Consider the following 26,532-nt stretch of genomic DNA (forward strand, 5'->3'; position numbering starts at 1 on the left):
GAAGCAAAACCTTACAATGTGTCTATGTTCTATTCTTACAGGAGAATTAAGGTCAGTTGCAACTGTTGCAGATATTCTGGACAAAGGATCCGGAGCAGTCTTGCTAATAGATGGTAAAACGTTTTATGGCTTTTGATGGGGGTGCAGTTACATTTATTAGGCTTCATTTTTAACTAGCTATACCAATAACTGCCAGCCCTTCCACGGGGGAGACTTTTAGTTTATTAAATCTCAGTGAGATGTGGCAGTGTAATTGTTCTTGGTCAGTTAACCTACTGAATTAGAAACACTTTCTCCCTGTGTAGGTAGAACAATGCACCATGCAAACAGATCAAAGTGTAATTGTTCTTGGGTAGTTAGCATACTGAAATAAGAACAATTTCTTCCTGTGTAGGTAGAATAATGCAGTATGCAAACAAATCAAAGTTTTTAACAATAATAGTATTTCCTCCTGCCTGAAGGTAGCCAGTTTATATTCTGCTACCCCACAGGAAGGGGGTACATGTCTGCATGTTTGTATGTGTTTTGTGGGTGATTTTGAAAAGGTTAATCATGTCATTATGTTATGTAGACCCATCTGCAAAGCATCAATCTTTAGGAGCGTATCCTGCATTCCTTTTATGTGTCTGCATTATTTTATTCTAAACAAAACCCATTTGGTTCCTTTTAAATCCAAGTTAGAGGATGAGAATGTTTCCAGAAATTGATAACTTGCAGTTTCCAGAATCTTACTCTCCTTAGGTGTGATTATGCCAAGGTCCTTTGGGAAATTAGAAAGAGTAGGTTTATAGACTGTGGCTCTCTAAACACTGTTGACCTTTTATTCCTTCAGTGGTCAGATAAAATTGTAAAAGGTTTTTTACTGACCATTCCTCATAGCTGTGTTTTGTTTTCATACTGGGCTAATATGAAGCCTGTTTATTCCTGCAACATGCAAAAGTTCTTTTTGTGACCAGAGTCTATGGTTTTTAAATTTCTTCTAGAACTGGAAATTAACATTATTAACAAAACAGTTCTGTGAATTCCAGTCTGAGGTGTAAGGGAGTGAAATAGCTATGAACCGCAGTAGGAAGCTGAATCTCAGTTCAGTGTAAGAAGTCTAACTTCTTCAAAAGAAGAAATAGGTGACCTTGAACTCTGGAACTCTTCTCATACAAGGTGCTAGTACCACTTTTTGTATGAGTTCATAATCTGTTTAACACATTGGGTATTCTCAGTAGCTTTTAATACATCATATTTTATGGTACAATTCTTTAAATAAATTAATACAGTCTGAGATGCTGAGATAAATATAATTTCAGTTCTGTGTTGTCAAATTTTTTTAGCACTTCGAATATTGTCACAGTTTTGATAGCTCATTTTTTAATTTTAATTTTAATGCTTTTAAATAGATAAATGTAATTTATTTGAAACATATCATTAGTCTTCCCTACTAGGAAAGTGACTTGCAACAGTGCAGTGTGAAAGTGTGACCACTGTCAGTTGTTAAAATGAGCTTTGTCAAGTTTCCATCTGAACTTGTCTCTTGTAACAACACATGCTAGTTGCATGAAAAAGGACATTGAAGACAATATATGACCTTCCTCTTCTTTGTCTTTCAGTGAACACCTATTGTGGAAAGGACCTCGTGTGTTATAATCAGTTCTCTTTGTTTTTTGTTGGAGCTGGAGGATTTGGTGGGAAACGAACATCAGAAAAGGCCAAGGTAGATCCACACATATCCCTATTAAAAAAACTCCACCAAACACATAAAGAGTTCTGTCAGCACTGCAAGAAAAATACTAGCTATATGAACTAGGAAGTATAAACCAGCATTTAAGCAGTATGGCTGAGCAAACTCAGATGGAATTTAAATACTTCTTTTCACTGCAGAGCCTGAGTGAAAAGGTATTGTTCAGGTCTTGGGAAACCAGTGGTTTTGTTTTGAGAGTTAGAGAGAAAAATGAATTGATAAACATTACAGAGACGAAATACTCCTACGCTGAAATATTTGAAATGGTAGAATATCCTAACGGGAAGCAGTATTAGGGTTGAGCTTGCAGTTTCTAGAAAAGATCTCTAGGTGTAGCTCTTTCTAAATCTTTGTGTTGGTATGGAAGAGGCTTGGAAAGCATAAAGAGGAAAAGAGAAGTAGCATTATAGTTTGGAGCTGAACTTTGCTGTTTTCAGAGAGTTAGCAGTTAGCAAACATTGTCACATGAACACAGAATGTGTATGTCAAAATGCTTGAGGTAGCTATTTGGGTGCCTGATGTTATCCCCTTCAATGCTGTGTTTGAGGCAGTGTCAGCTGTGACTTCATGTTGTTAGGCACTACAGTAATAAACAGTTGAATGAGAAAGTATGTTAAACTCAGTGGTTTTGAACATTAATAATGAAATACCTAGGTTTCAAGCGTCTGAAATAGTGTAGGTTATGTTCTTTGGGATTTTTGCATGTAAACTTACTTTTTTTTTACTTAAACCGGTATCAATTATATAGAAGTTTTACAATATATAAACTTCACAAATCAGGTACTGAAATGCCTACTGCTTTAAAGAGCCTCTCTGTGGTATAGAAAAATCACAGGAAATTGTTGTAGACAGTGTATTGAAGTCTTTGAAGGAGCCCTTAATTGTTCTGCAATCACATTTTGTAAGCAGTGCATGTAAAAAATCCAGTGGTTCAAGGCGAACCTATTGTGATGACATCAGTGAGTCCAGTGTAGTGCTTTGGCACTTCTTAGTTAAACATTCCGTTCAGGCAAATGCTGTTTTTTCACTCTATTTAGTGAAGTGTGAGAATGTTGTATACATTATTTTACATTTTAACATTTGAAGAAGACTGTTTCAGGCAGCTCCTTCCCGTGATTAAAAAAATCCCCCAAATGTAGTCTAATTAAGACAAAAATACAGCAATTTCAACAGAGGCATCAGCATGCAAGAGGCTAGTTTTCCAATGGTGAATTTTCCTGCTTTTTCCTTGCAGACCTTCCCAATTAAAAAGGGTTTCATGCCCCTCTGTGAAAAAAGAAATCCCAAGCTGAGCAGACATATGTTTTAGTGTGTCTTTTTGTCACTTAACACTTTTATTGTAATTGAAAATTATATTGGAAATTAAGAGGAGCAGATTTCCAGGTTGAGGTCTGTGGTGAGCAGTGTGTTGTGTGAGTCGTGTGTGTCTCCTCTTGAGTTGAGGGTTTCTTGACCTGTGGGTAGAGGGGTTTCGTTGATTATTCGCATGTTGGCTGGTTTTAATGACTTAGTAGGTAAAGCTGAGTTTCTTTAAATGAGCTTGAAATAGATTGGCAGTCATGCTTGTTTTGAGAGCACGTTCAGGAAATGTTCTTGTTATCAAGCTGATTGTTTAGGTCCACTGTGATTCTGTGAAGTGACAAGAGGAGTGCTTATCAAATCTTCCACCCAAGGTGTGGACTTGCTCTGTGTTAATAAACAGGGAAGAGCCTTTGCTTTTATTAGACATGAAACTACAAAGCACTTGGTTTCTTTTTATTTCTCTTTGCTTTGGTGAACACCTTACACAAATTAAGATAAGTGAAATTACTACAGGTGAGAATCAGTTTGCTTCCTTTCATTTTAGAGCTTATGCTAGTTTCTTTCTGGACTTTTTTGTTTGTTTTGAAAATACAAGGACTAGAGGAAAAGAAATTATTTCAGCTAGTATTGGTTATGGTGTACTTTATGTTTGTTATGATCTAAGATGTTCTCTGTCAGTCTGTTGGTAAGATTTATGTCTTGGAAACTGAACTATGAAGCTGTAGATTGCACAAGGAACAGCTTTTTTGCAGTGAAGTGGAGCTTAATATGCAGCATGTAATTGCAAAATAAAAAAGTGAAAGAAAAAAGTGTAAAACAAAAAGGCACTGGAAGCTCATAAAGGTGAAAAGTAATGAAGCAGAGTCCACACCTGAGGTAGTAAATTATTTTGTTCTTCATTGTACTTCTAAAAGTATTATTTTAAAAGCTTCATTTTTGTTTATGTGTTCCAAAGCATTTTACTGTTCTGTGAGACAGCTATTTTTTTCTGTGTGAATAATTCTTCCTTGGCTTTTTTGGATAATTTGGAAGAAATGTTATCAAACACATCAGATGAATCCTGTAACTGTAGGCAGGATCTGATACCTCAGAATCACTATTTCTGTAAGGCTAACCTTGATGAGTGATGTTTTCTGGACGAAGTATCTTTTTCAATTTGTCTATAAATGTAGAAAGGTAAGGAGGAAACTTACCAGTTTGGTAAAAATTGTTTCTTTTTATACATAACTGGTATATTCTGGTGTTAGGTATGGATAAAAGATTTTTGCTGTGAAATACTAATAATACTGTTTCTTGTGCTTTAGTTAACAGCAGTTCCACCCCAGAGACCCCCTGATGCTGTAATTTCTGATGTTACAACAGCTGATCAGGTAAAGCTGTGTGTTCTTTTAGTGTGGAAATCTTTGTTTTGTTTGGAGAAAGGAGTGCTAAATGGTGTTAACTAATAGTTTAGGTTTTCTCATATACCTCAGGCATTTATACTTGCTTATTTATGTTTATGTGTGTATATATATGTGTGTGTATCTATGTGTAAAGCTAAAATTTCTTCTAGCTTATGTCAATGTACTGTGTAAAACACTCTTTTCTTAAGACTGATGAAATTTTATAATTGTTTATTACAAATTTTGTATAGAAGGAGGAGATTAATATTTGTACTCTGTTGTACTTTCGAAAAGAAGGTTCAGGCTTCCTGAAATTTACACCACATGGTGCAAACAAACACATTGTGACCAAAAAAAGAATTGCTTGTGGCTCACAGTTTTGAAAAAGGCAAATTTGCGTAGTAGGAAGAGTCAAGGGAAACCTGAAACACTGACAGACACTGTCCGGATAGGTTTCTGTTTGTCCGCATCCCCACTGGTTCACAGGCACCTGCTTTCCCGAGGCAGAAACCTGTGCAAAGAAATATAGCCTCCTCTCATGGTAAACCTGCAGGTGACAGACAACCAAGAAAGGAAAATCTGGAGCTACCAACATTAGGACACGGAGTGCTGTTTCCAAAATCAACTTAGTCATGGCAGATGGCTGTAGCTTTGGAAGATGGAATTAAAATGTTGAATATTAGCTGAACTGTGCTAATTGCAATATCTGCTTAGCCTCTCTCTGATTATATGTGGAATAATTAAGTTTCATCCAGCTGATTTTTATGCTTGAAGTCCAAGTTAGCCCTCCCCACTTCAACTGGGAAAGAGCGCCAAGATCAGCAGTTTTGTTTATGTCACTGATGTACTGGCTGCATCCCAAAATTCACAGCATTGGTCTAGGAGGTACAGGTGTCCTATTCTTCTCAATAGGCTTCATTCAGAATTGGCAAGGTGAACGAAAGAGTGCCAAGATCAGCAGTTTTGTTTATGTCACTGATGTACTGGCTGCATCCCAAAATTCACAGCATTGGTCTAGGAGGTACAGGTGTCCTATTCTTCTCAATAGGCTTCATTCAGAATTGGCAAGGTGAACAAGGAGCGGGGAATGGTGAGGGAGTACTTTTCTCCTGGCAGGTGGCTAAATGTGGTGGAAGGTGCTTTCTAGCAGCTGACCCTTTATTAGATGAGATATAGCATCCCTAAAGGTTCAGTATTTAGAATTATTTATTTTGAATGTTGGAAAGATTCTCCGCTGCATGATTATATTGGAATTGATTCCAGGCTCATCAATTTTCACATGGTATTTATGATTGCCTTTTTCATATGGTTGTTTTAGTTTCTGAGCCTTAAACCCATATGTCTAGAATTGTTATTGTGCACAAAATACTCGAAGTTCATGGGATAAAAGATAGTAATAAAACACTATAACACAGAAGTTGGGAAACTTGCTGTTGCAAAATTGATTCTGGGAAATAAAAGAAATAGCAGGGAGTAGCTACTTCACTTGCTTTTTTTAAAGATCTACTCTGACAGGTGGTAATTCTCTATAAAGAGAATTATTCTCTAGTTAGAGGAGCCACAGCCAGTGGACTTTGATAATCACAAGAAGGCTTCTGTACCAAATTATTCAGTAGCATTTGTGTTTCAGTGATGATGACAGGATGGGTACAGGAAAGGGGAACATGTAGCACTTGGGAACTTTATGTATAGATACAGACTTTCATGGGAAGGACAGCTTGAGAAAATGTTTTACATTTACCAAGATTTTACATTTATGTGTCTGTGGAATGACATATAACTGCCCAAAATCTTCTTTAAAAAACAGACGCTGGCACACAAACTGCTTGGAAATTTCTGAATGTCTTAGTGTTTAAATGAAAAGTGTGTTGGCAGAAATGACTGTTGCTATTCAACCACTAAAGTGGTACAGAGTATAAAACAGACTGGAAGAGTCAGTTTGCAGGTGGCGTTTGATTTAACTTAAACTGTACTTAGGGCCAGTGATAGTTGTGACACTCAAGTTTTGTGTTACCATAATTTCATGGCTAAGCTGCTCTTCATAACTAGCATTTTTTCCCTTTTCATATCATGATTGTGTAGTAAACCACCTGATAAATAGACTTCCATACATAATTTAGAAACATTTACACACCTGTCTTTTACTGAAGATGACAACTGTGGTTACCTTGAAAGTTTATTCAGTTCTAACTCTACTGCAGTGGGTTTTTTCCAAGAGGAAGAATGTTGCAGACCAGATGAAGCACGGCTTAGTGAGGAGGACACTGGGAATGGAGGCCTAAATAACTGTTTCTGCCCATTGCTGTGTGTTCAGCAGAAGAGAGGGTACAGCCACCTACCGTTTCTTGACAAGTCTTTGTGCTGTGTGACCGTTGGCAGAATGAAGTAATCCTTTTGGTTGGTCGTATCAATGACTAATAGCAAGAGATATAATATATGTTTATCCCTCCCCATTTCGGAGAAGTTCTTTAAATTCCATCCAGTGCTTATGAGTTGCAGTACCATGATATAAGCTGCTTAAAGGTAAAAGTGGCTAAGAAAAATTTATAAGTATCGGGTCTTCTAAAAGCCTTTAAAGCTTAAAATTGCATCTTCCTGAGGAAGGACATAAAATATTTCTTCTATTCATGAATTTTTCTGCAAAGAACTAGATAACAATTTTTGCATCTTGCCCTGTAGAGATGTGCATGTGTGATGGTATTTTTCTAGCTTGTTCTCTCTCTGTAACCTGAACTTTACTAGACACACTGCCATAAGTCTTTTGAATTAAATAGACCTTCTGACAGAAGATCAGGGTGTCTAGAGGGTGTTTGACTATTAGCCATTAGCAAGGAATGGATCATTCAATTTCAACCCTATAGGGAATATTTAATGTAGTTACAGACCTTTTGTCCTGATAGTTTTCAAACTGGGTGCTTAAATTAATCAATCAAACTGATTTTGCAGAATAGTTGCTAATGAAATGAAAACTAACAGGCAGCAAATGACCTGTATCTCTGGAGAATCTTGTCTACATATAGCTTTCACTCTCTTCCTAAATGTATGGATTTCTTAGGAACTCATTTTCTGATGACACACAAGGTAAGCTGCAGTGCTTATTTAAAGTGGATAATACCCTAACTAATACAAGTCACTTTTGAGGAAGGAAATGAGTAAGGTGTCTCGAATTTGTTGTGAACTTTCCATGATTTGTTTGTTTGCTCATGGAAAAACTCAGTGTTCTGATATTCTACAAGTTTTCTTCAAAAAAACTGTTCTCTGTCTTCAAGTATCAGAGATAATATTCAGTTCTCTATCTTCAAGTATCAGAAATAGTATTCAGAAATTATACACAGTGTAGTGACAACAAATAAACTGTGTAACAGTATCACACAAGATGAAATTTTTGACCATGTAGTTTCAGTTTTAATGTTCTCTGTTTTCTTTCACCTTTTTCTGAAAGCTAACTGTTTTCTTTGTGATATGGCAAAACTAAAGCTGAAGTATGTGGAGTTTGCAGGACTTCCAAGTTTTTGTTAATGTCAGCTCATTCTAAGAGAACATCTAGTAATTTTACAAAATATTCGCCAGTAGAAAAAGTCTCTTCGCTTGCAACAGTATCATATATTTCTCTAAAGCATTCTCCCACTCTGAATTCTGACTCCGTGCTTGTTGCTTGTATCAGTAGGGAGAAATAGACATGACAAAAAAGTTTAAAAACATTTAACAGGTTTTGAAAAATATGATGTCTCAACATGTAATGCTTTTGAACCAGCTGTGTACATGCAGCCGTGAACCCTTTAAGACTCTGCAATGCAGCATCATGTGAGCTATCACATGTAAATTTCTGCTACAGCTACTTTTCCATGCAGTTTGGAGATGTCAAACACATGGTACTTCTGCTCTGAGGCTTGCAGGGTCAAGCAGTTTGTCCATTCTTACTTTCAAGAATTTTTAAACTCTTCTTTAGAGCTGATGAAGCTGAGCCTAATACTGGTCGGTTAAAGCAGCTTATTTATATCCTGTCATTTTAAACTTGCTTTTTCTTGGAAAACTATGATAGTGTTTTAAGTGTTACAAATATCTAAAAAGATAAAAATTCCAAGTAAAGGTTGTGGGTTTTGTAGTCTTAGTCTGCTTTGTGTGCAGTGTTTTCAGTGATGCTGGCATGAATGGTGTGTTTGTTTCCCTCTTCATCAGGAACTCCTTCTGCATGTGAGGAAAAATCTGTAGGCCTCAATTGAGACAGTGTAGGAAGTCAGTTTTCCTATGTTATTTATTGCAACAAGTTGTATTCTGAGGAGTAATGAGAGGAAAATTATCTTGTGGTTAGAGACTGGTTGGAACTGCAGTAGTTTGACAATGGATTTTCTGTACTTTGGTCTGTGAGCCACTGTCACCCAGATATCCCAAAGCACTCAGGCATGGCTGCTCCTTAATCAGTGACTGGTAGGAGAAGATTAGACTATAGAATTTGGAAGATGGAATTTGGGAGTAGAACTACTAGCCAGAGGATGTCTAAGCATCGCAGGCTGAAATTGAAATCCACAGAGGCTGTGTTCAGAGCTTGTAAACTGTACATCAAAAATGTGAGGTGCTTTAAAAAGCTAGGCCTTCGAATTTTCTCTTGGAGAGCTGGAATATGTTTCTGCTGCTTGACAGTTTCAACCTTTTCTCCTTGTATTTTCTCATCTATAAAGCAAGAATGTTTATACATGTTTGAGGCATTGTAATTGTACAGAGAATGTTTAAAGGAGTGGCATACCGCATGAGATGGTGATTTTTCTGAATGTGATACAGTTAGCAGCATAAAAAAGAGACATATAAGAGACATACACTGTATAAGTGAATATGATTCTTTACTCATTCAGAGATTTTGAGAGAGATTCAGTTAATCATACCTAGACTAATCTAAAAAAACTATGTAAAGCCTTCTGTTCCAGGTATAAATCTAGCATTGATTGACAGTATATGAAGAAATTGCTGGTTTTTAGTGCTTTGGGGTTTTTTTCAAACATACAGTTTCTTTTTGTTTTCTCTGAAAACGGAGAAAATAATTAGCCCCTGTCTTGTTTGAAGTAGTGTTATCAGCGTCCTGTGATTATGACTGCAGGAGTCACCTTCCCTTCCTGAGTCATTCTCAGTCCTGCAGTCCTGCTCACACCGCAGCTACCTGAGTTTAGTTTTTTACTGTGTCAAATTCAGTTAAAATTACAGTTCCTAATGTAACTGGAAGCAGTTGTGAAGACAATTATGCAGAAATCTAATTTGTGGTCAGAGAGTGGACTTTACAATAAAAATGGACTAGGAAGAATTTTGGAATGAAAGAGGAGCATGGGAAGCATTTAATGAATGCATAATGAATTATTAAGCTAACATCTACTGTGAAATGTTTTCTGCCTGTTGCCGGTAGATCCATTATTAGGAGGATATTTATGCCTCTTTATGCCTGCGGATGGTGTGATAAGACCCTTCCAAACCTCTGTGTAGTCAAATGTGAATCCTTACTTGTAGAAAACCATCTTTTATTCTTCAGTCTTCATATCTGTTTTAATCCTAAGCATATGTAAATATTTGTGTTTTTAGACAATTTACGGAATGATGAAGGAAGAAACAGGAAGACCCAACAGATCAATAGCTGGCTCTCAGCCTGGTGTCAGTGGCGTAATTTTGGCTTGATTGATCATGGGTCAGTTTGCACAACAGCAGGCCTGCTGTCAACAGATAGAGTACGCCTGTCTCAAAGACGTAAAAGATCTTTGCAAAGGATTTAGCAGGGCTCATTAAATGAGTTTTAAACTAGATTTGAGGCAGTGAGGGGATAAAACCAGGCTTACTAGAGACAAGCATGAGGGCCGCATGGCAGTATTTGAGGGAAGATGTCTCAGTGGAGATGGAATCCATGTGTCAGCAGAGACAGAGGAGTTATTAATGTGTTAGAAAACATGGAAGCACTTGAGAGCATAGTGTAGGAATTATGTCTTCATACCCACAAAAGTATTCCACCACTAAAAACGGTGGTGGAATCAGTAGCCCAACTGAAGTGTGTCTACACCAATGCGCACAGCATGGGCAACAAACAGGAGCAAATGGAAGCTATTGTGCAACAGGAAAGGTATGACATAGTTCCCAACAAAATATGGTTGTACAACAAGTTCTAATTTATACGCTGTTCTATAAAGACTCTAGTATAGCATTGCCTAAAGGTGTGTGAATTTAAGTGGATTTCAGGCAATAGCACAAAAGAGCCTCCTGAGAGATTTGGTGATTTTTTTTTCTATTTATAGCATAAATAATTTGCTGCATGATAGAGAAAATGATGTTATGCAGGTTCACAAATATGGACAGCATGACAGAAGAAAAAGTACTAAACGAGAAAGGATGATAGAAATGAAACAAAGGGATGAGAAGTCTATGCTAAGATTTGATAACCTTTCTGTCATTTGTTCAGAAGCTTGTGTGCAGAAATGGTACTTATTGTCTAGTAAGTGTTTGTAATAGTAATTACTTTGAAAGTTTGTTATTAATGTCAAGTTTTATATAACCCCCCAGTCCTTTGTGTTTATTCTTGTTGGGAAGATCAGAATATAATTGTTTAATCATGGCAATTTTGACAAACATTTGAGAGCTTGGATTAGGGTAGAGTTTTGTGTATTAAGGTAATAGAAGGTACAAGTCTGGCAGTCAATTTCTTTCAACAAGTCTACATTACCTACTGACTTTGTTTCCTCCCCATGTCTATACCTGTCTTAGTAAAGGCTTGTAAAAATTTTTAACCCATTTGAAGTTCCCCAAAATGAAGAAATGTTTTTTTAATTGAGAGGCATTGTTAAGGGAAAGTCTTCTTGAATATTTGTCATGCTAATGTTTTGTGAAGTCTCTGTTGGAATACATAAGTTCATGCTAAATTTGAAAAACATTTGATATGGACAAACAGAAAATGCATGAATAGTGAAGGGTGGGGAAGTTTTATGTACAGTGAATTACTTAAGTACTGTGCTAAATTTGAGTTTTTGAAACAACAACACTGCCATTTTAACTGGAAATTTTCACTGTTCTTAATGTGAATGAGAGCCCATTGGCACATGCAGATGAGATCGTATATGTTTTCTTCACAAGATGGCTTGACTGGTGTTTGTCTTAAATAATCTGTAAAAGCATACATATGTACATGTCCATGTTCATACATACATATATTCATATATACACACCTTTACTTTGTAAGGTAAGCCTTTAGGTAGAGGTATTTTTCTGCCCAGTTAGAAGGGAAAATACGTGGATAGTTGGCTTCCTTTTTCATCAGCTTTATCACTGACCTTTATTACGGTCTGCAGGAAGACTGAAAAATTGGCACTGACAGGCTTGATATCGCCTTTTCTTTTGTGATCTGTCAGAATTCCTAAATTGTTAGGAAATGAGACTTGACAGTTTGTGTTATTAACTGGAGAACAATTTAACCATATTATGACTGACTTCAATCTAATGCTTTATATCAATTGATTCTTGTAATCTTTCAAGGATGCATCTTTGGTTGGTTGCTTGGGTTTTTGTTTTCTTTTTCCCCCCTGTCCTCCAGAATGCTGTCACTTAAGAAATGTCCTTACTGGAGGAATATAGAAAGTAGAGCCAACAAGGCATTAAAGCAGTTCTGTTTTAATGTTGACTGTAGTTTTTATAATGAAGATTTACTAAAGATTCTGGTAAATACAATATGTTGGCAGACCTAATTTGGCTGCACTGAATCTGAAAAAAACCTACTGTAACTGTTATATTCAGTTCTGCCTGTGTTTTTTCCAGCTGTGACCAGTGTCACTGTTATTATTGAAAATACAAAAAGACAAGTATCATTTGCCAGATTAATACGTCAGAATTTTAGTTAAATACATTGACCACATTTAATTCTCTGAACCCAGTTGTTTTCTAACTGCTACATTTATTTTGTTAGCAAAGTGCAAGTATTTTTTACTACAGTAAATTTGAAAACCATTTGGTACAAGTATTGTCTCCCAAGTAGTGCTTATTATCACCCTAAATAAATAGTTAGTTCTTATTACAGTTTTAGTAAGCAACAGCTGCATAGCTAGATTTGAGATTTGGGCTTAACACAGAAATTTGTATTTTTTCTTACGATCCATAAATTGAATTTTCCAGTACTGCAACTAAATGATATTTAGCTAGAATTAAAATTTATTGCAACAGCTCTTCTGTGAAAACAGCCTCCTGACAGCTTTTGTAAAAATCCAGATTAATTGAAGAATGACAATAAGACCCTAGAATTTTAATTTAGCTATGAAGTCACTCAATTATTTAATAAGTTAGTATCTGGCAAATTTTTTCTTGAGTAGCAATTTGCTGTTAGATTTCAGAATCTTTTGAAAGAAAACTTGAGTAATGAAGGGAGATAGCCTATTTCATAGAATTCTGTTGAAGAATTCTCTTTAGATTTTCAGATTTAAATTTACTTGTGTGAAAAGAAAGTATGGGTCTATCTCTCACTAAAAATGTCTTTCATAGTGTTATAACTTTTACATATTCAGGAAATTATTTGCCCTCTCTTTGGTCTTTTTCAGGATCCTGAACACAGACCCAGCTGAACTTCAGTCTTACACTAGTATTAAATTTCCAGTTTTCATTATTTTCCCAAGAAATTATACAATTAATTAGAAGATAATTTAAAAAAACCCAGTTACAATAAATACACATTTTGGCAAAGATAAAACTACAGTTAGAAATTCCAGATCTGCTGTTGTCTTTTTTTTCTGAAAGCAAAAGTGTTTTAAAACCAGTAAACAAATATGTAAACAGCCACGGAGAGGTATTAACTTACTGTTTGCCTTTCTAAGGTTTGCATACTAATGCTATGGTGCAGTTTATGATTTTCTTCTTGCTGTTTTTAGTGTCTGGTTCCACCTCTCAAGAAAGCAGAGACAAGGTCTTTACATTCCAACTTAACTCAGGCTCAAAACACTTGCTGTATCAATGAAAATTGCTGTGAGAAATAAGAGAGAGGTAGAGCTTAGTGTTAAAGCTGTAGATAGGTGGAGAAATTACCCAAATATTAACAGATTAAAAAAGAAAATGCATGCATTATGGTTTAAAATGATACAAGAGTTCAGAACCTTTCTAGTTACACTATCTGCTTCAGACTTGATAGAACAGTGTTGGGCATATATTGGAAAATTCTTCCTTTTGGGAATCATTTTTTTTCATCCTTCTCTTTGAGAAATCTGCTGTCTTCTTTCTTCCAAACAGAATTTAGTACAGTTTGCCCTCATTCAAATAAATACATACCATTTTTTATTGTCCTAGTTCAAAATGCTAAGAAAAAATTTTTACTGACAATTTGTTCTAAAGGCCAGTAATGTGCTTGACTAAAATACAATTTATTTTCAGTTTAAAAGCTTTTATTCAATTAAATCTCTGTCCAATTTGTATATGTCATCATAATTAAGGTGCTAAATTCTTGGAATCTTCATTAGTTAATGTAATGTACTGATTTTCACTGTACTTCTGGGAAATTTTTACTAGGGAGTACTCCACTGTCATTTAGTTACTGGATTTCACTGTAATCTGGTGACCAGAGAAAAAGGTTTTATTTCAGAAATATGCACTGGTTGGCTTTTGATGTCTCTCATAATATGGACTGCTGGCTGCTCTGCATGTACAGCAAATACAAGATTTGATAATAAAAATGCTAAAGCTACACAGGGAGAGAAACCTGAAGTACTGCAGCCATATTTTTCATAGTTTCTCAGACTTATTCACAGTATATAAAACACACTACATCTGTGTTTCTCTACTTTTTTAGTAACAAAAGAGAATATTTAACATGAAGCAAAAGTCTTCTAGAAAGCTTGGAGTGTTACTTTGGGGTATTGTTTGTTTTTGCTACTGGGATCAGCTACCCGTGAATCTGCTATGAGAGAAGTATAATATAATTTAAAAGGAAAGAAAGAAAGGATATTTCTGATCCCCATGAGATGAATCTGTTGTTGGAAAAGCATGATAGTGTGTTTGTATGTTATTAAAAATATTCATATATATACTTCTGTTTTACAGTGTGGATAAATTTGTCAAAGCAAACAGTAATAATTAGTTTCCATTTTAAATGCCTTGTTATAGAGTATATTATGTAAGGACTAGTAAAATAGTTTGTGATATGTTTCTTAATCTGTCATGAATTTCTGGGTGTCTTCTGCTGTTCTGACTCCTCTGTTTCTGCAGGCTGCCTTGTATCGGCTGAATGGGGATTGGAATCCTTTACATGTGGATCCAAGTTTTGCTGCTCTTGGAGGTGAGCTGATGAGGATACCATTGTGTAAATATTTGGATGAAGGATAATGTAAACGTATTTTTAATCTATTTTTCGTGATGTACATTTTTCACAACCTGGAAAAGTAGTGCTTTTTTATAGCTGTTCCTAGAGTCACCAATTAAGCAACTTCAAAGTTCTGCATCACACTTCAGTTTGAAGCATTGCTTTTTGTAGCTAGAAATGGGGAATGGTGCTTGGATTTTACTTATAATGGAAACATAGTTTCTAACTTACTTTCCTTTACATCTTGTTTATTGCCACTGTCCTGTTTTTACAATGTCTGTTTCATAAGCAGAAATAATTGACTCTCAAAGTTTCCAAAGGAATCCCATAAATTCTCTAATTTGTATTTCTTTCCATTTGAATAATTTTGGGATTATGTGGTTCTCAGTGGAACTTTTTCAGTGTAGTCTTCTCTATCCCAGTAAATGCAGGAGGGCAGGAGAGAGGGAGCTTGTTAGCACTTCTTTCCTGTAAGATTGCTTAACTACACCTCTTGCTAGTGCATTAGCCTGTTAATTTACATAATTCTACATGTCAAAGCACCAGATCAGAGACTGCATTAACTAATTTTTGAAGAGATGCAATTAATGAAAAGGGATGTTTTCTTGAAATCGTGTAGTAAAGTTATTTTTTAGACATATTTTCAGGCCATGTAAGTAGTATAGTTCGATTACTCTGGGCAGGCAGTATTTTGATTTACATAAGAAATTTTCCTGAATATGTGTGGTATCATCATAAACATTACGTGAGACTACTAATCTATAATAATGAGTCTGCAGTTTCCTGATGAATTTCTTTTTGATATGCAAGTATCACTGTATGGTGTTCTTATCAAGATAAATAGAGCAGAGCTATGCTTCCTTGTTAGATCACACTTAACATACATTTGCAAATTATCTTTCATAAATGCATACTAATTGGTTTGTTAACTCAGTTTTGTATAATTCTATGTAAATTTGTGTTCATCAGTAATGATTGTCAAATACTAGAGTCCAAGAAGAGATTTCCCTGGTTTGTTAAAGCATTCTGTTTGCTTATGATGTTGATTTGTTAATAATGGTGATGGAGTTGAGAAATACGTGTTTATAATTGAAAACTCAGTGTTTGGAATAATAGTGATGATGATACTTTAAATACCTAACAAAAGAAGAGAAGTAAAAATCTTCTACCTGGTCACACAAAGAGCACTGGCACATAGGGAAAATGAAATTAGTACTGTAGATAAGATATCCTTTTGTCTCAACATAAAACTACCGCACTGGATTTTGAAACTATGAAAGTTCCAAAATACCCTACCTATACTAAATGCAAGTACTGTCAAAGAAGAAATGACTGTAGAGATAGTCCACACATTTTTTTCTAGGTGTGCAAATGTTTTTTCTCCTTCAGATCTATTCACACACCTTCTTGTCATGTAACAATCTCTGTGGATGCTCTCTTTTACTGGTTCTCACCAGTGTGCATGGGAAGCAAGCATTTAGCATAATGCATTCAGGTCATTCCTGGATTATTGTTAAGACTTCCTGTGGGTATTATTTCAGAAGACATAAAGCACATGAAAACACCCGTTTATATTCTTGTGCCTTTATTCCTGTATCTTGTGTTTCCAGATACTAGTAAGCAATATTTATTTTGATTTTGTTTCAGTCTAGATACAAAGTAATAGAATTTAGCTCATGGAATTTTTCTTTGAGTATTAGCTTTATAAAGAAAACACTGGGAGAAATAGGATTGGGTATATTTGAGTTCTGAATAGAGTGGGTGGTTTCTGGTTCTTGCATAGTGAATTGAACTGAGTTTTTAAAGAGCTAGATGTCACTATAACATTCTGAATGAGAGATACTGAAAACTGGTGATGTTACAATAGTGCAGTAATCTGACTGCATGGTAACTTTGTGCTTTCAGTGCCCATTGTATACAAAATAGAGTGCTATTAAAAGTGTACATACGCAAATATTTTGTGGGAAAGAAATGACAAAATGATCAGGCTGGAATACTTACAGTGAGAAAACAGACTCATATTCCTTTAAGCCTGTCATTCTATCATGTCTCCTAATGTGACAAAATTTCTCTTTCTCACCCATAATTCTACTAGCCGTGTCTTTCCTTTGGTCTCATAATTCCCATCTTTCCCAGCATTGAATCTTCCACGGCTTCAGCTTGCAACTAGTTACCACACAGCTACTTGCTCATTCCTTACCTCTCCACTCCCTGTTTTTCCCTTCACTTCCCTTTCCTCTCCCACCCCCACTCCTGGTGGGGTGGAGAGTAGAGTTGCAGAGAAAAATAGGTAAAACTTGTGGGTTCATATAAGAACACTTTAGTAACTGAAGCAAAGTAAAATATTATTATAAAATAATACTAATGCTGCTGCTACTACTACAAATAATAACAAAAAGGACAGAGAAGAAGTGAAGAGTAAAACCCAAGAGAAACAAGTGCACAGCACATTTGCTTATCACCTGCTGACTGATGCCCAACCCATCCCTGAGCCCTGATCAGTAGCTCCTCGCCAGCTTCCCCCAGTTTTTGTCCTGAGCATGAGGTTCTGCCACCTCTTTGGCGGCGGATCATAGGTCACAGAAGAGTGTTCGGCATACGTTAAACACTATTTAGCAACAGCTGAAACATCAGTGTATTTTCAGCATTACTGTCACACTAAATTCAGAGCACAGCACAGTAAAAGCTATTAGAGAAGAAAATTCATTATAGCCCAGCCAAAGCTAGGATGGCGTCCTTGTCGCTTTTTTATTTCTGTCTTGATTGTGGTTTCTTTTCTTTTCTTTTACATCTTCCAGTTCTCTGCTGGCTAGACTTTCTCCTGCCTCCTCTTTTTTTGTTTGTTTTGGTTTGGTTTTGGTTTTTCTTCCAGCTGTTGTCCCTTGAGAGAACATTTTGTGCTGTGTACATGCAATGAGAAGTTGTTAAGAGCTCAAGAAAAACAGACTCTGGCCAACAGCAGTAGCTATAAGTTCTGGGCAAAGCAATTGGTTTCAGTGCCAAAGCTGGACAGCTCTGTCTGGATTCCATGGCCTGTTGCAAGTGTGATCAGTTACTGTTTACCTGCCTTGTCAGGTCAGAACAACCTGTTGAAGGAATCAGAATATACAAGCAGCATCTTTATAACTTAACAGTTGCACTTGAGCAAATCTGAGGTCAGTTGTCAAAGGTTTATTTTGTCAGATTTTGACAGCAGTGAAAAAAGATGCAACACTAATATAAAGTTTATCCTCTGCCAAGGTTGAGAATAAAGGTAAATTAATCCTAAACCAGGCATTGTGTTAGAAGACTTTGGCCAACCATGAAAAGGAATTCAAAACAGGAAGTATCAAATAATCTTAGTGTTGCCACTTTTTAATGATTACAACACCTCTTACCCTTAATGTACATACTTATATTTAACTGCATGTCTGATGTGCCTATGCATGCATACTAAAACACATAATCTCCTTATTTTTCATTTTGTCACCTCTACAGACAGGGAATAATTCTACTTTTGAGTCTCACAGAGCACAGGCGGTGCTAAGAGTGCAGCTTGTCACCAAGCACTTTCCTTTGTCCAAAAGTAGAGAAAATAATAAATAGTAACAGACACTTTTTTGTTGAGATAAATTAGGTTAAAAAGAAAAAGGATTAAGAACACTAATGGAGGAAAATACTATGAATAAGGTATAGCTATTAATAGAAACTGCATTCAAGGTCCTAATATCAAAAATGCTAAAATGTTACTTCTTTAAATAGGATTTAAGAAGCCTATACTTCATGGACTATGCACCTTTGGGTTTGCTGCTAGGAACGTTTTGAAGCAGTTTGCGAATAATGATGTGAACAGATTCAAGGCAATCAAGGTCTGTGTGTTCATTCTTTGCGGTAAATTTCCTGGATTTTTCTGTTTTAGTGCCAAAAGAAATCTTAAGTGTGGCGGGAGTCTTTCAGGATATGTTAATTGCCAGAATTGCTTTTACTTAGAGCTGCATGCATTTTAATGCCTCTGTCTTGTATGTTTGCTTAAATATATAGGCTTTCTACATTGATAGTTAACTTAATTTTCCTCTTTTTTTTTCATTTCAGTAGAGCCAATATGTTTAAGCTTTGCATTTATATATAGCAGACAAATATTTTTGCAACCCCACTTTTTTTTTTTTTTTTTTTTTTTTGCTTTTAGTTTGGCTTTGCGAAGCCAGTCTGTCCAGGGGAAACTTTGCAAACAGAAATGTGGAAGGAAGGAAATAGAATCCATTTTCAGACCAAGGTCAGAGCAATCTCTTCACTGTGGGCTTCAGAGGAAGATGTATTGGTTAAAAGACTGGGGATATGAGGGGAGCAAGAAAAGATGACTCATTAAGCAGCACACTGTTGGCAAAGGCTTTGACAAGAAATGAAGTAAATATAATTAAATAGTCTTACTTACTTTATGGTGTCACTAGGATTCTAATAGAAGTACCATTATAATCGTAGGACTTAATACCCTCGTATTAAAGGAGGACTCTTTTCATTGTTGTGCATTTTTTGTGTTTTTCCACTGGGGAAAATGAAAAGAATAAAAAAGCAGTCATCCTCAGGTCATCATAGTGTGTACTTGTTTTCTGGAGTTACTCCTAACTTTATGTATTCATCTTTTTTTTTTTTTAACATTTATTTATCTTAACCAGCCCTTAACAGTTTATGCAAGTGTGCTGCAGATTTATCTTAGATTGGGTTAAACTTAAGCCGCAGCTACACAGAGGAACTTCCTAAAAATGGAAATTTCATAGCAGTTGAACATAGTAACTACAATAAAACAGAGTTTACACTTTTTTGAGATCTGGGTTTGCATTGTTCTATTTTCTGCTAGTAGTGTTGTCTCCATGTCATAGGGTACTTGGTGGGAACTAAAGGTAAATAAAACTCCAGATAAAGGGCAAAAAGTAAAAGTGAATGTCATCACTTATGTGCATCATATGACATTTTCACTTTCTTTACCTATGATTTGATACTGGTATTTGTCAATATTTGCTTTGGCTTATTCAATGAGAGTTACATTGCTTTGCTGGCCGAAGCTTTGCAGCCTCATCTCCATAAAAATGTAGCCAGCTCTTGATTAGTGAGTAGGGCAGCAGGTATAGTTGCAGCTGCAAGGAGGATTGGGCAGGCAAAATCAAACAAGGAGAATCATCATAGGAACAGAGGAATGCTGTATTCATACAGTTTTCTGGGATTATACATCGACTGAAGGAGGTAAATTTTATTTGCAGACCTGATGGGTGGCAGCAGCTACAGAATTTCAGGATGGTAACAATGTAGAGACTACTGTGTGCAAAATCTCCATTTGTAATTACTAGTAGCAAATGAGGTAGTTTGGTGCCTCAAGTGAGCTTTGAAAATTACTGTAACTATATTTAAAAGGTTTGATCACTCAATCTAGAATTCATATGTCTAGTTTTGATGGTTTCCATATACCTTGTTAGTTAATAGAGTTCATAATATGCTTCCAAGCCCTTCCAAATTTGTATGCAGGGTGAGTTGTTCTGTTGTGTTTAAAGGCAAAATTTGTAATTATGCTTGCTTTAGTAATTGCTAATATGTAGAGTTTTGGTGAATTTTGCTAAGGATTTTTCTTCCACAACTTTGAAGTAACTGATTTTGGATAGAAATTACAAGGTTTAACAGGATTATAGTAAACCATCTTAAACAGTTATGAGGTGTGCAGAATTTTGTTTCTTACTGCATGTTGGATTTGTATGAACTCTGGTTAAATCAAGCTACAGATGGACTTAAAGCTTTGAGAGGGTGGTTTGAATCCATTTTCAGCATTGTCTGAAGTGCAGTGGCAGCAGGTGACAAGCTGTTAGGCATGATTTGGGTAGCAGTTAATGTAGTCCAATAAATTAGGCTGTGGTACTTGATGTTTCTCCAGTTTGGCTATTTGTCATACACTTCTCTATATGCATTATCAGTGAATCAATTTGCTGTCTTCTGTTAGCTGCCATAAGTCAGTAGGGTTTGTCACATCCTTCAAAGAGAAAATACCAAATTGAAACCCATTTTATTATTTGAAGTAACTATTTCAAAAAATTAAACTGGTGGAAATTTAGATATTTTCTATCATTCTTTTTGTAATCTTTGTTGTTTGCAGTCCTTAAAAAGCTGTTTCTAGTGCAAGTTGAAGTATAAGGCATGTGGAGATAGTGAAATTATCTAAATGGACTCTTGACAACTGAATGTCTACCTCAAGGAAAAACATTTTAGAGCAATGTCTTTCTAAGAACTATTTATGAAGAAAGATTGACAGTAACTTGTAACACTGGAGGTAAATAAGGTTTTTCAACTGTTTTGTCAGCAGAACACCAGCAATATATTTTGGTAAAATTTCTCCAGAGGAAAATAATTCTTTTGCTTGAAGAGCTGTTTGGAAAACATATTATAACAATTTGCCTCAAGACTACAGCACATTTATAAGGTGTTCTTTTTCACTCTGTGACTTTTATATTTTCTCATTACATCTCTGATTTTAAAATATCAGGAATACTCCTTAGATGCCCTTTTTTATGACTTTCTGCAAATAAATCACCTCTTTAATGTTTTTTTCCCCCACTACAGATCAAGGAGACTGGAGAAGTTGCCATTGCAGGGGGCTATGTGGATGTAGTACCAGCCTTGGAAAAGCCTTCTGCTCAAGAGCCTCTGAGGGTAGGTGGAAGCAATGGAAGTCTTAACTTGAAGAGAAGCATAGATAGGCTTTATTTTGGTGAAAAACACAGGAAAAATACTTAGGTCTCTTACCAATCTTATTTGCAGTATTCAGAGGAGTTACGAGTTCAGAGATGTTAACATGTATGTTGTTTAGGCTACAGATGTTAATTGATCTGTTCGAGAGGAAAATTCCAGTTGTTTACACTGGATGCTGATGTTTGATGTGCTTGATGCTCATGGATCTCTCGGGATAAATGTGCTGTATTGTTACAAAACAAGGAGGGGTATGTGCCAGTGACAGCCATGTTTTCAGCACTTGCATAGCTCAAAATATAAATTTTTTAACATAATTTGGATGTGTAACTGTAGAACAATGCTTTTCATATTATTTTATAGATCAAAATTTCATATTATTTTGTAGATCAAAATAATACAAAAGATCAAACTCTGTGTAGGATGTAAAAGTGTGTGACCTTTCTCAGTTTTTTCAGAGACACAGGGAGAGGGGCAAGAAGGCATTAGCATGAGTGAAAATGATATAATATACTCGTCATTGAATCATTTTGAAATAAGACTGTGAGAGCTGTTTGTACATGTGGTTAGGCCTGGCACACAACATACTCTTTATACTGTGTAGACCTAAAGAGATCCCTGGCATGCATGCATACCTTAAGCCTTGGGTACTGTACTTGCCATAAACCACAGAATTGTATATGCAATAGTGAGGATGACCCTAATGTGGTCTAAAAGTCACTTAAGGCAATGCATATTTGTAGTTTATTATTAAGGCAATGCCTTAGTAAACTGTTATTATTTCCCCATTGACTCCTGCATGCAAGCTATGAAATTTTAAAGCTTTGAAGTTTATGAAATACTGAGATTGTGACATTCATATAAAGCTTTTAATCACAGAATGGGAAATATTGGGTGATACTTGGGCTGCATCCAAAGCAGCATAGCCAGCAGCTCGAGGAAGGGGATTCTGCCCCTCTGCTCTGCTCTGGTGAGACCCCACATCGAACACTGAATCCAGCTCTGGGGACCCCAGCACAGGAAGGGCATTGACCTGTTGGAGTGAGTCCAGAGGAAGGACATCAAGAAAATGAGGGGATTTGAGCACCCTTCTCATGAGAAAAGGCTAAGAAAATTTGGTTTGTTCAGCCTGGAAAAGAGAAACCTTCAGAGTGACCTAGTTGTGGCCTTTTATTACCCAAAGGGAGACAAAGAGGAACTTTTCTTGTAGTGACAGGATAAGGGGGAATGGATTCAAACTAAAAGAGGCTAGGTTTTGATTCGATCTTAAGAAGAAATTCTTTACTGTGAGGTTGGTTAGGCACTGGAACAGGTTTCCTACAGAAACCAGCAGGCTGTGGCTGCCTCATCCCTGGAAGTGTTGAAGGCCTGGCTGGATGGGGCTTGGAGCACCTTGGTCTAGTGAAAAATGTCCCTGCCCACCAACAGGGGGTTAGAACTAGATTATTTTTAGGATTCATTCCAATTCAGGCCATCCTATGATTCTATGATTTATCCAGGAACCTATTTCTTTTTGCTGCTTGTGTTTAATCTTCTAAGACATTCTGAATTGTTGAATGAAGTTCAAACCTTAGAACTTTTTTGAACTGCTCAGGTTTTCTTTTTTTAAAAAACTTAGCAGAACAGGTGTTCTTCTTTAAGCTTACTCTGAGAAATTAAGGTGCTTTGGCAGAAATGTGCTGACAGGGTCAGACACCCACTCTTTAATATAATGGAAAATGTTAGGCTCAACCAAAGAGGTGACAAAATAGCAGCCTGAGGAGTCTTGTGTTCTGCTCTACAGGTACGTACAGCAAACAACTAAAGCTCTGAGACTTTCTTTGCTCCAGTTCCAGTTAGACAAAAAATGTCACTGAAGTAGCTTCCCTAAAGTGAAGCCTTTTATCCAGTAAAAATATTTGTCAAAAGAAAGACAGCAAAAGACTTGCAAAATAATGTGCTTGGAAAAGTTGGAAATGTAAATGTAGCTGATCCCACTGTTAAATTTTGTCTGCACTGGAGTTCTGACTGTATTCATAGTGCAGTATGTTTTGAACATCTTTCATGTCAAAGTAAAAACTTTTTTTTTTTGTTCTGAAAACTAACATAACATTCGCTGTAGAAAAAGTGGCAGTGGTTATCGTCCAAAGGAAGAAAAGGGCAATTTAGAAGCTCTTAGAGCACTAATTAAAAAACATTGTCTCAAATTGTAATGATAAATGAAAAAAACTATAAAAACAAAATTTGAAAAAATTTTAAATGAAAATTTGAAATGAAGCATTTTTTGCTTGAATGTATTCTTTAGTGCTGATGGTGGCTAGAGGGGATTATTTTGTGGTAGAAAAAATCTCAGTTGTAGTTAATAATTCTGATGTAGATAGTTGATGCTTTGCATGCTGGAAAGTGACATGTTCAGTACCTTTTAGCAAAGTTTCAATTTTAAATTCTTCATACTTTTTTTTTAAAGGCTGGAGGGCTGCAGAGTAACCTTGTGTTTGAAGAAATTGGCCGCCGTGTAAAAGAGATGGGAAATGAATTGGTAAAGAAAGTAAACGCCGTATTCCAGTGGGACATCACTAAAGATGGAAAAACAGCAATGCAGTGGAGTAAGTGGTGGTGTTTATGTGATACCCCAATGCATTTTTGTTATGAAGTGGGATTAGTTGTAATCATTCCAATTAAACTGATAGCTTGGAACTAAGCATAGCGTAGTAGATGAATATGCAGTGGGACCTACTGGTCTGAATACATTCTGGTGCACAGATGACAAGGAGGTCAGATAAACTTTGCAGGTACTACTCTTCCAAGGAACATTTTTCTGTAACTCGTCTATTTAGATTTAGACATAGGTTACATCATCCTTTAGAACTTCAGTGCATTTCTGTTTACAATTTCCAGATTGAATTGCCACTGCACTTAGGAAAGCATGCTAAATTAGCGTAGTAGGAGTGTTACAGTAGTTAGTCTGCTGGTGATGTACATGCTAACTGATCTAAAACAAATAAGTAATTATTTCTACTGCATTGTTCTTGTCACTTCAGTGAAAAACGTAGCCCAATTTGTTTCCATTTACACTTTCTGAGATCAAGGTTTAATGGAGGCATAATCATGATTTCCCATCATTTAAGCATGGGACTGATTGATGATGAGAAGCTAAAGCCTGTAATAGCAGTGGCTCACAGCAGAAGTTTTTCCTGATTAAATGAATAATAGAATTATGCGAAGTGGTCTGATGGGGGAAAGCTACTTCCTCAAAAACCTTTTCTTCTTAAGTTCTCCTTTGTTCTCTTTATAAAGATATGTATATTTGAAAACAACCCCAAATCTTCTTTTATAATTGGATAGATTTTTTTATCTTTGGAATTTCTTTTTTGTTTGTTTTTTTTTTTTTTTTTTTTTGTTGACATGTCTACTGCTTTATTGGTGGAGTGTAAAGATTTTCCAAAGGGAAAAAGCTTAGTGAGGTTGTAACTTGCAGGCCTTTTTGTGGGAAAATGAAAGTCTGGGTCAAGCCTGTTACTTAGACTTCTTTTTGTTTGGTCTTAGTGGTTGGATGTAATCAAAAGAGTTTTGGGGACGATGCAGGTGAAGGGGCTGCTCTTTGACAAGCTGAGAGGGGAGACTCACAGTAGGTCAGATCAGGTCTGTCATTATGTTTTGTTCTGTACACTGACTTTTTTTAAACTACTGTTGAGCAATTTAGAAGCCTATAATTTTACTTAATCCTTTCCTAACGTTGACCAGTAGAGATTCTGAGTAGCAAGACTGCTGTTAAGTTTCAGGAAAAATACTATACAGAGGTTGATCAGGATAGTTGTGTTCTACTTGCCTTGCTTTTTAAGCAGTTTTTGAGGGTAAAGAGTGATTTCCGTTTGGATAGAAGTTAATAAATACGAATATACCTGTGGGGATTATGCAATCTGATTGCCTATACATCAAAATGAGACAAGGGAAATACTGAATAATCCAACTCAGACATTGTGTCTTAAAATTCATTACTGCTCTTAATCATTTCTATTGTCTGCAGTTTTCCATTTTTGCATGAAGTAATTTAAATTATGGACATGGTTAGAACTTTGAGAGAAGGCATATGAAGTTTTACTTGTGTTCTTGCTTACGTTTTTAGGTAATAATTAGAAGTGCATTGGTTAAACTCCTGAGTACTTGAAGTAGAAACTTATATTTGTTGAGAAGCACTCTGTACTCCACATCAGTCCTGTCTATTGTTTCATGTGTAGCTGAATTTGATACAAGTGATGGTCATGTTTATAATGACAACTAGAAAACTATTTCAGGTTGATTGATCATTTGCATTAACTTTGGAATTGCTGTATTGATCACCTAAGTTCAATATTATGTATGTCCAGAGAATAGAGGGACAAGTCAATGGAGGAGAAATCTGCTGAGGGGTATTTCGAGATAAATAAAATTCCTCACTCAGTGAGAAGTTCTGAAACTGCAAATTGCTGAATGCAGAACAAGCACACTTAGATATTTAGGCCTGAGCAGTGCCCTTACTTGCCTCATGAGATCACATTTTATTAGAGGGGAAAGAGGTGAATGTTTTTGCTATTGTATTCAGATCAAGAGAGTGCTCCTGCTTCGAATAAATCAATAGTCAACCTTTTGTCCTCTCCTGCTTCTCCTACTGAAGCAGTAGGAAGAAGGTACTGCTTTCTTCCTGTTCATATGTCTAGCTAAAAGGGATTAAATAGACATAGCTTTTGTTTGTCTTGTTCCCTCTGCTTCTGTTGCAGTGACAATTTTCTGTACTATTATATGCATTTGGAAAAAAACTTAAAGATCCCTGTGGGATGGAGGCTGGAGGAGCTAATCTAATGTATTTAAACATTTCCCACTGCTGACTGCTATTAAGAGCTGAAATGAAACTTTTCCAGAAGCTTTGAAAAGTTACCGTCAAAATTTTTACAGTATGGTCAGTTCCTTATGAAGTACTGTAGTCTCTGTGCTGTATTAAATATGTAAGACTGAAGCTAAATATCTAGGTGACCCAGCAGGGTGTCTGTAGGAAATGTTGTTTACTTTTCCTTTTGGGAGTATTGGTATGCAAGTACTTCCTTTGTATATCACTTTTTTTGAAAGAACTTTGTGTCATCCTATTTCTGTATTTGTTT

The 26,532-nt window shown here is 36.1% G+C and overlaps 1 protein-coding gene across 1 annotated transcript in view; it reads left to right on the forward strand.

Moving 5' to 3' along the window:
• Nucleotides 1-26,532, forward strand: part of HSD17B4 (hydroxysteroid 17-beta dehydrogenase 4) — a 60,251-nt gene that overhangs the window by 23,696 nt on the left and 10,023 nt on the right. Inside the window, exons 14-21 of the mRNA XM_031064299.1 lie at nt 42-113; nt 1,602-1,705; nt 4,339-4,404; nt 14,620-14,689; nt 18,455-18,561; nt 18,879-18,965; nt 21,293-21,382; nt 23,865-24,003. Of these exons, the coding sequence (XP_030920159.1) occupies nt 42-113; nt 1,602-1,705; nt 4,339-4,404; nt 14,620-14,689; nt 18,455-18,561; nt 18,879-18,965; nt 21,293-21,382; nt 23,865-24,003 (735 nt within the window). The remainder of the gene's footprint in view (nt 1-41; nt 114-1,601; nt 1,706-4,338; nt 4,405-14,619; nt 14,690-18,454; nt 18,562-18,878; nt 18,966-21,292; nt 21,383-23,864; nt 24,004-26,532) is intronic.

Source organism: Geospiza fortis, unplaced genomic scaffold (assembly GCF_000277835.1).
Source record: "Geospiza fortis unplaced genomic scaffold, GeoFor_1.0 scaffold1111, whole genome shotgun sequence".
NCBI classification, from domain to species: Eukaryota; Metazoa; Chordata; class Aves; order Passeriformes; family Thraupidae; genus Geospiza; species Geospiza fortis.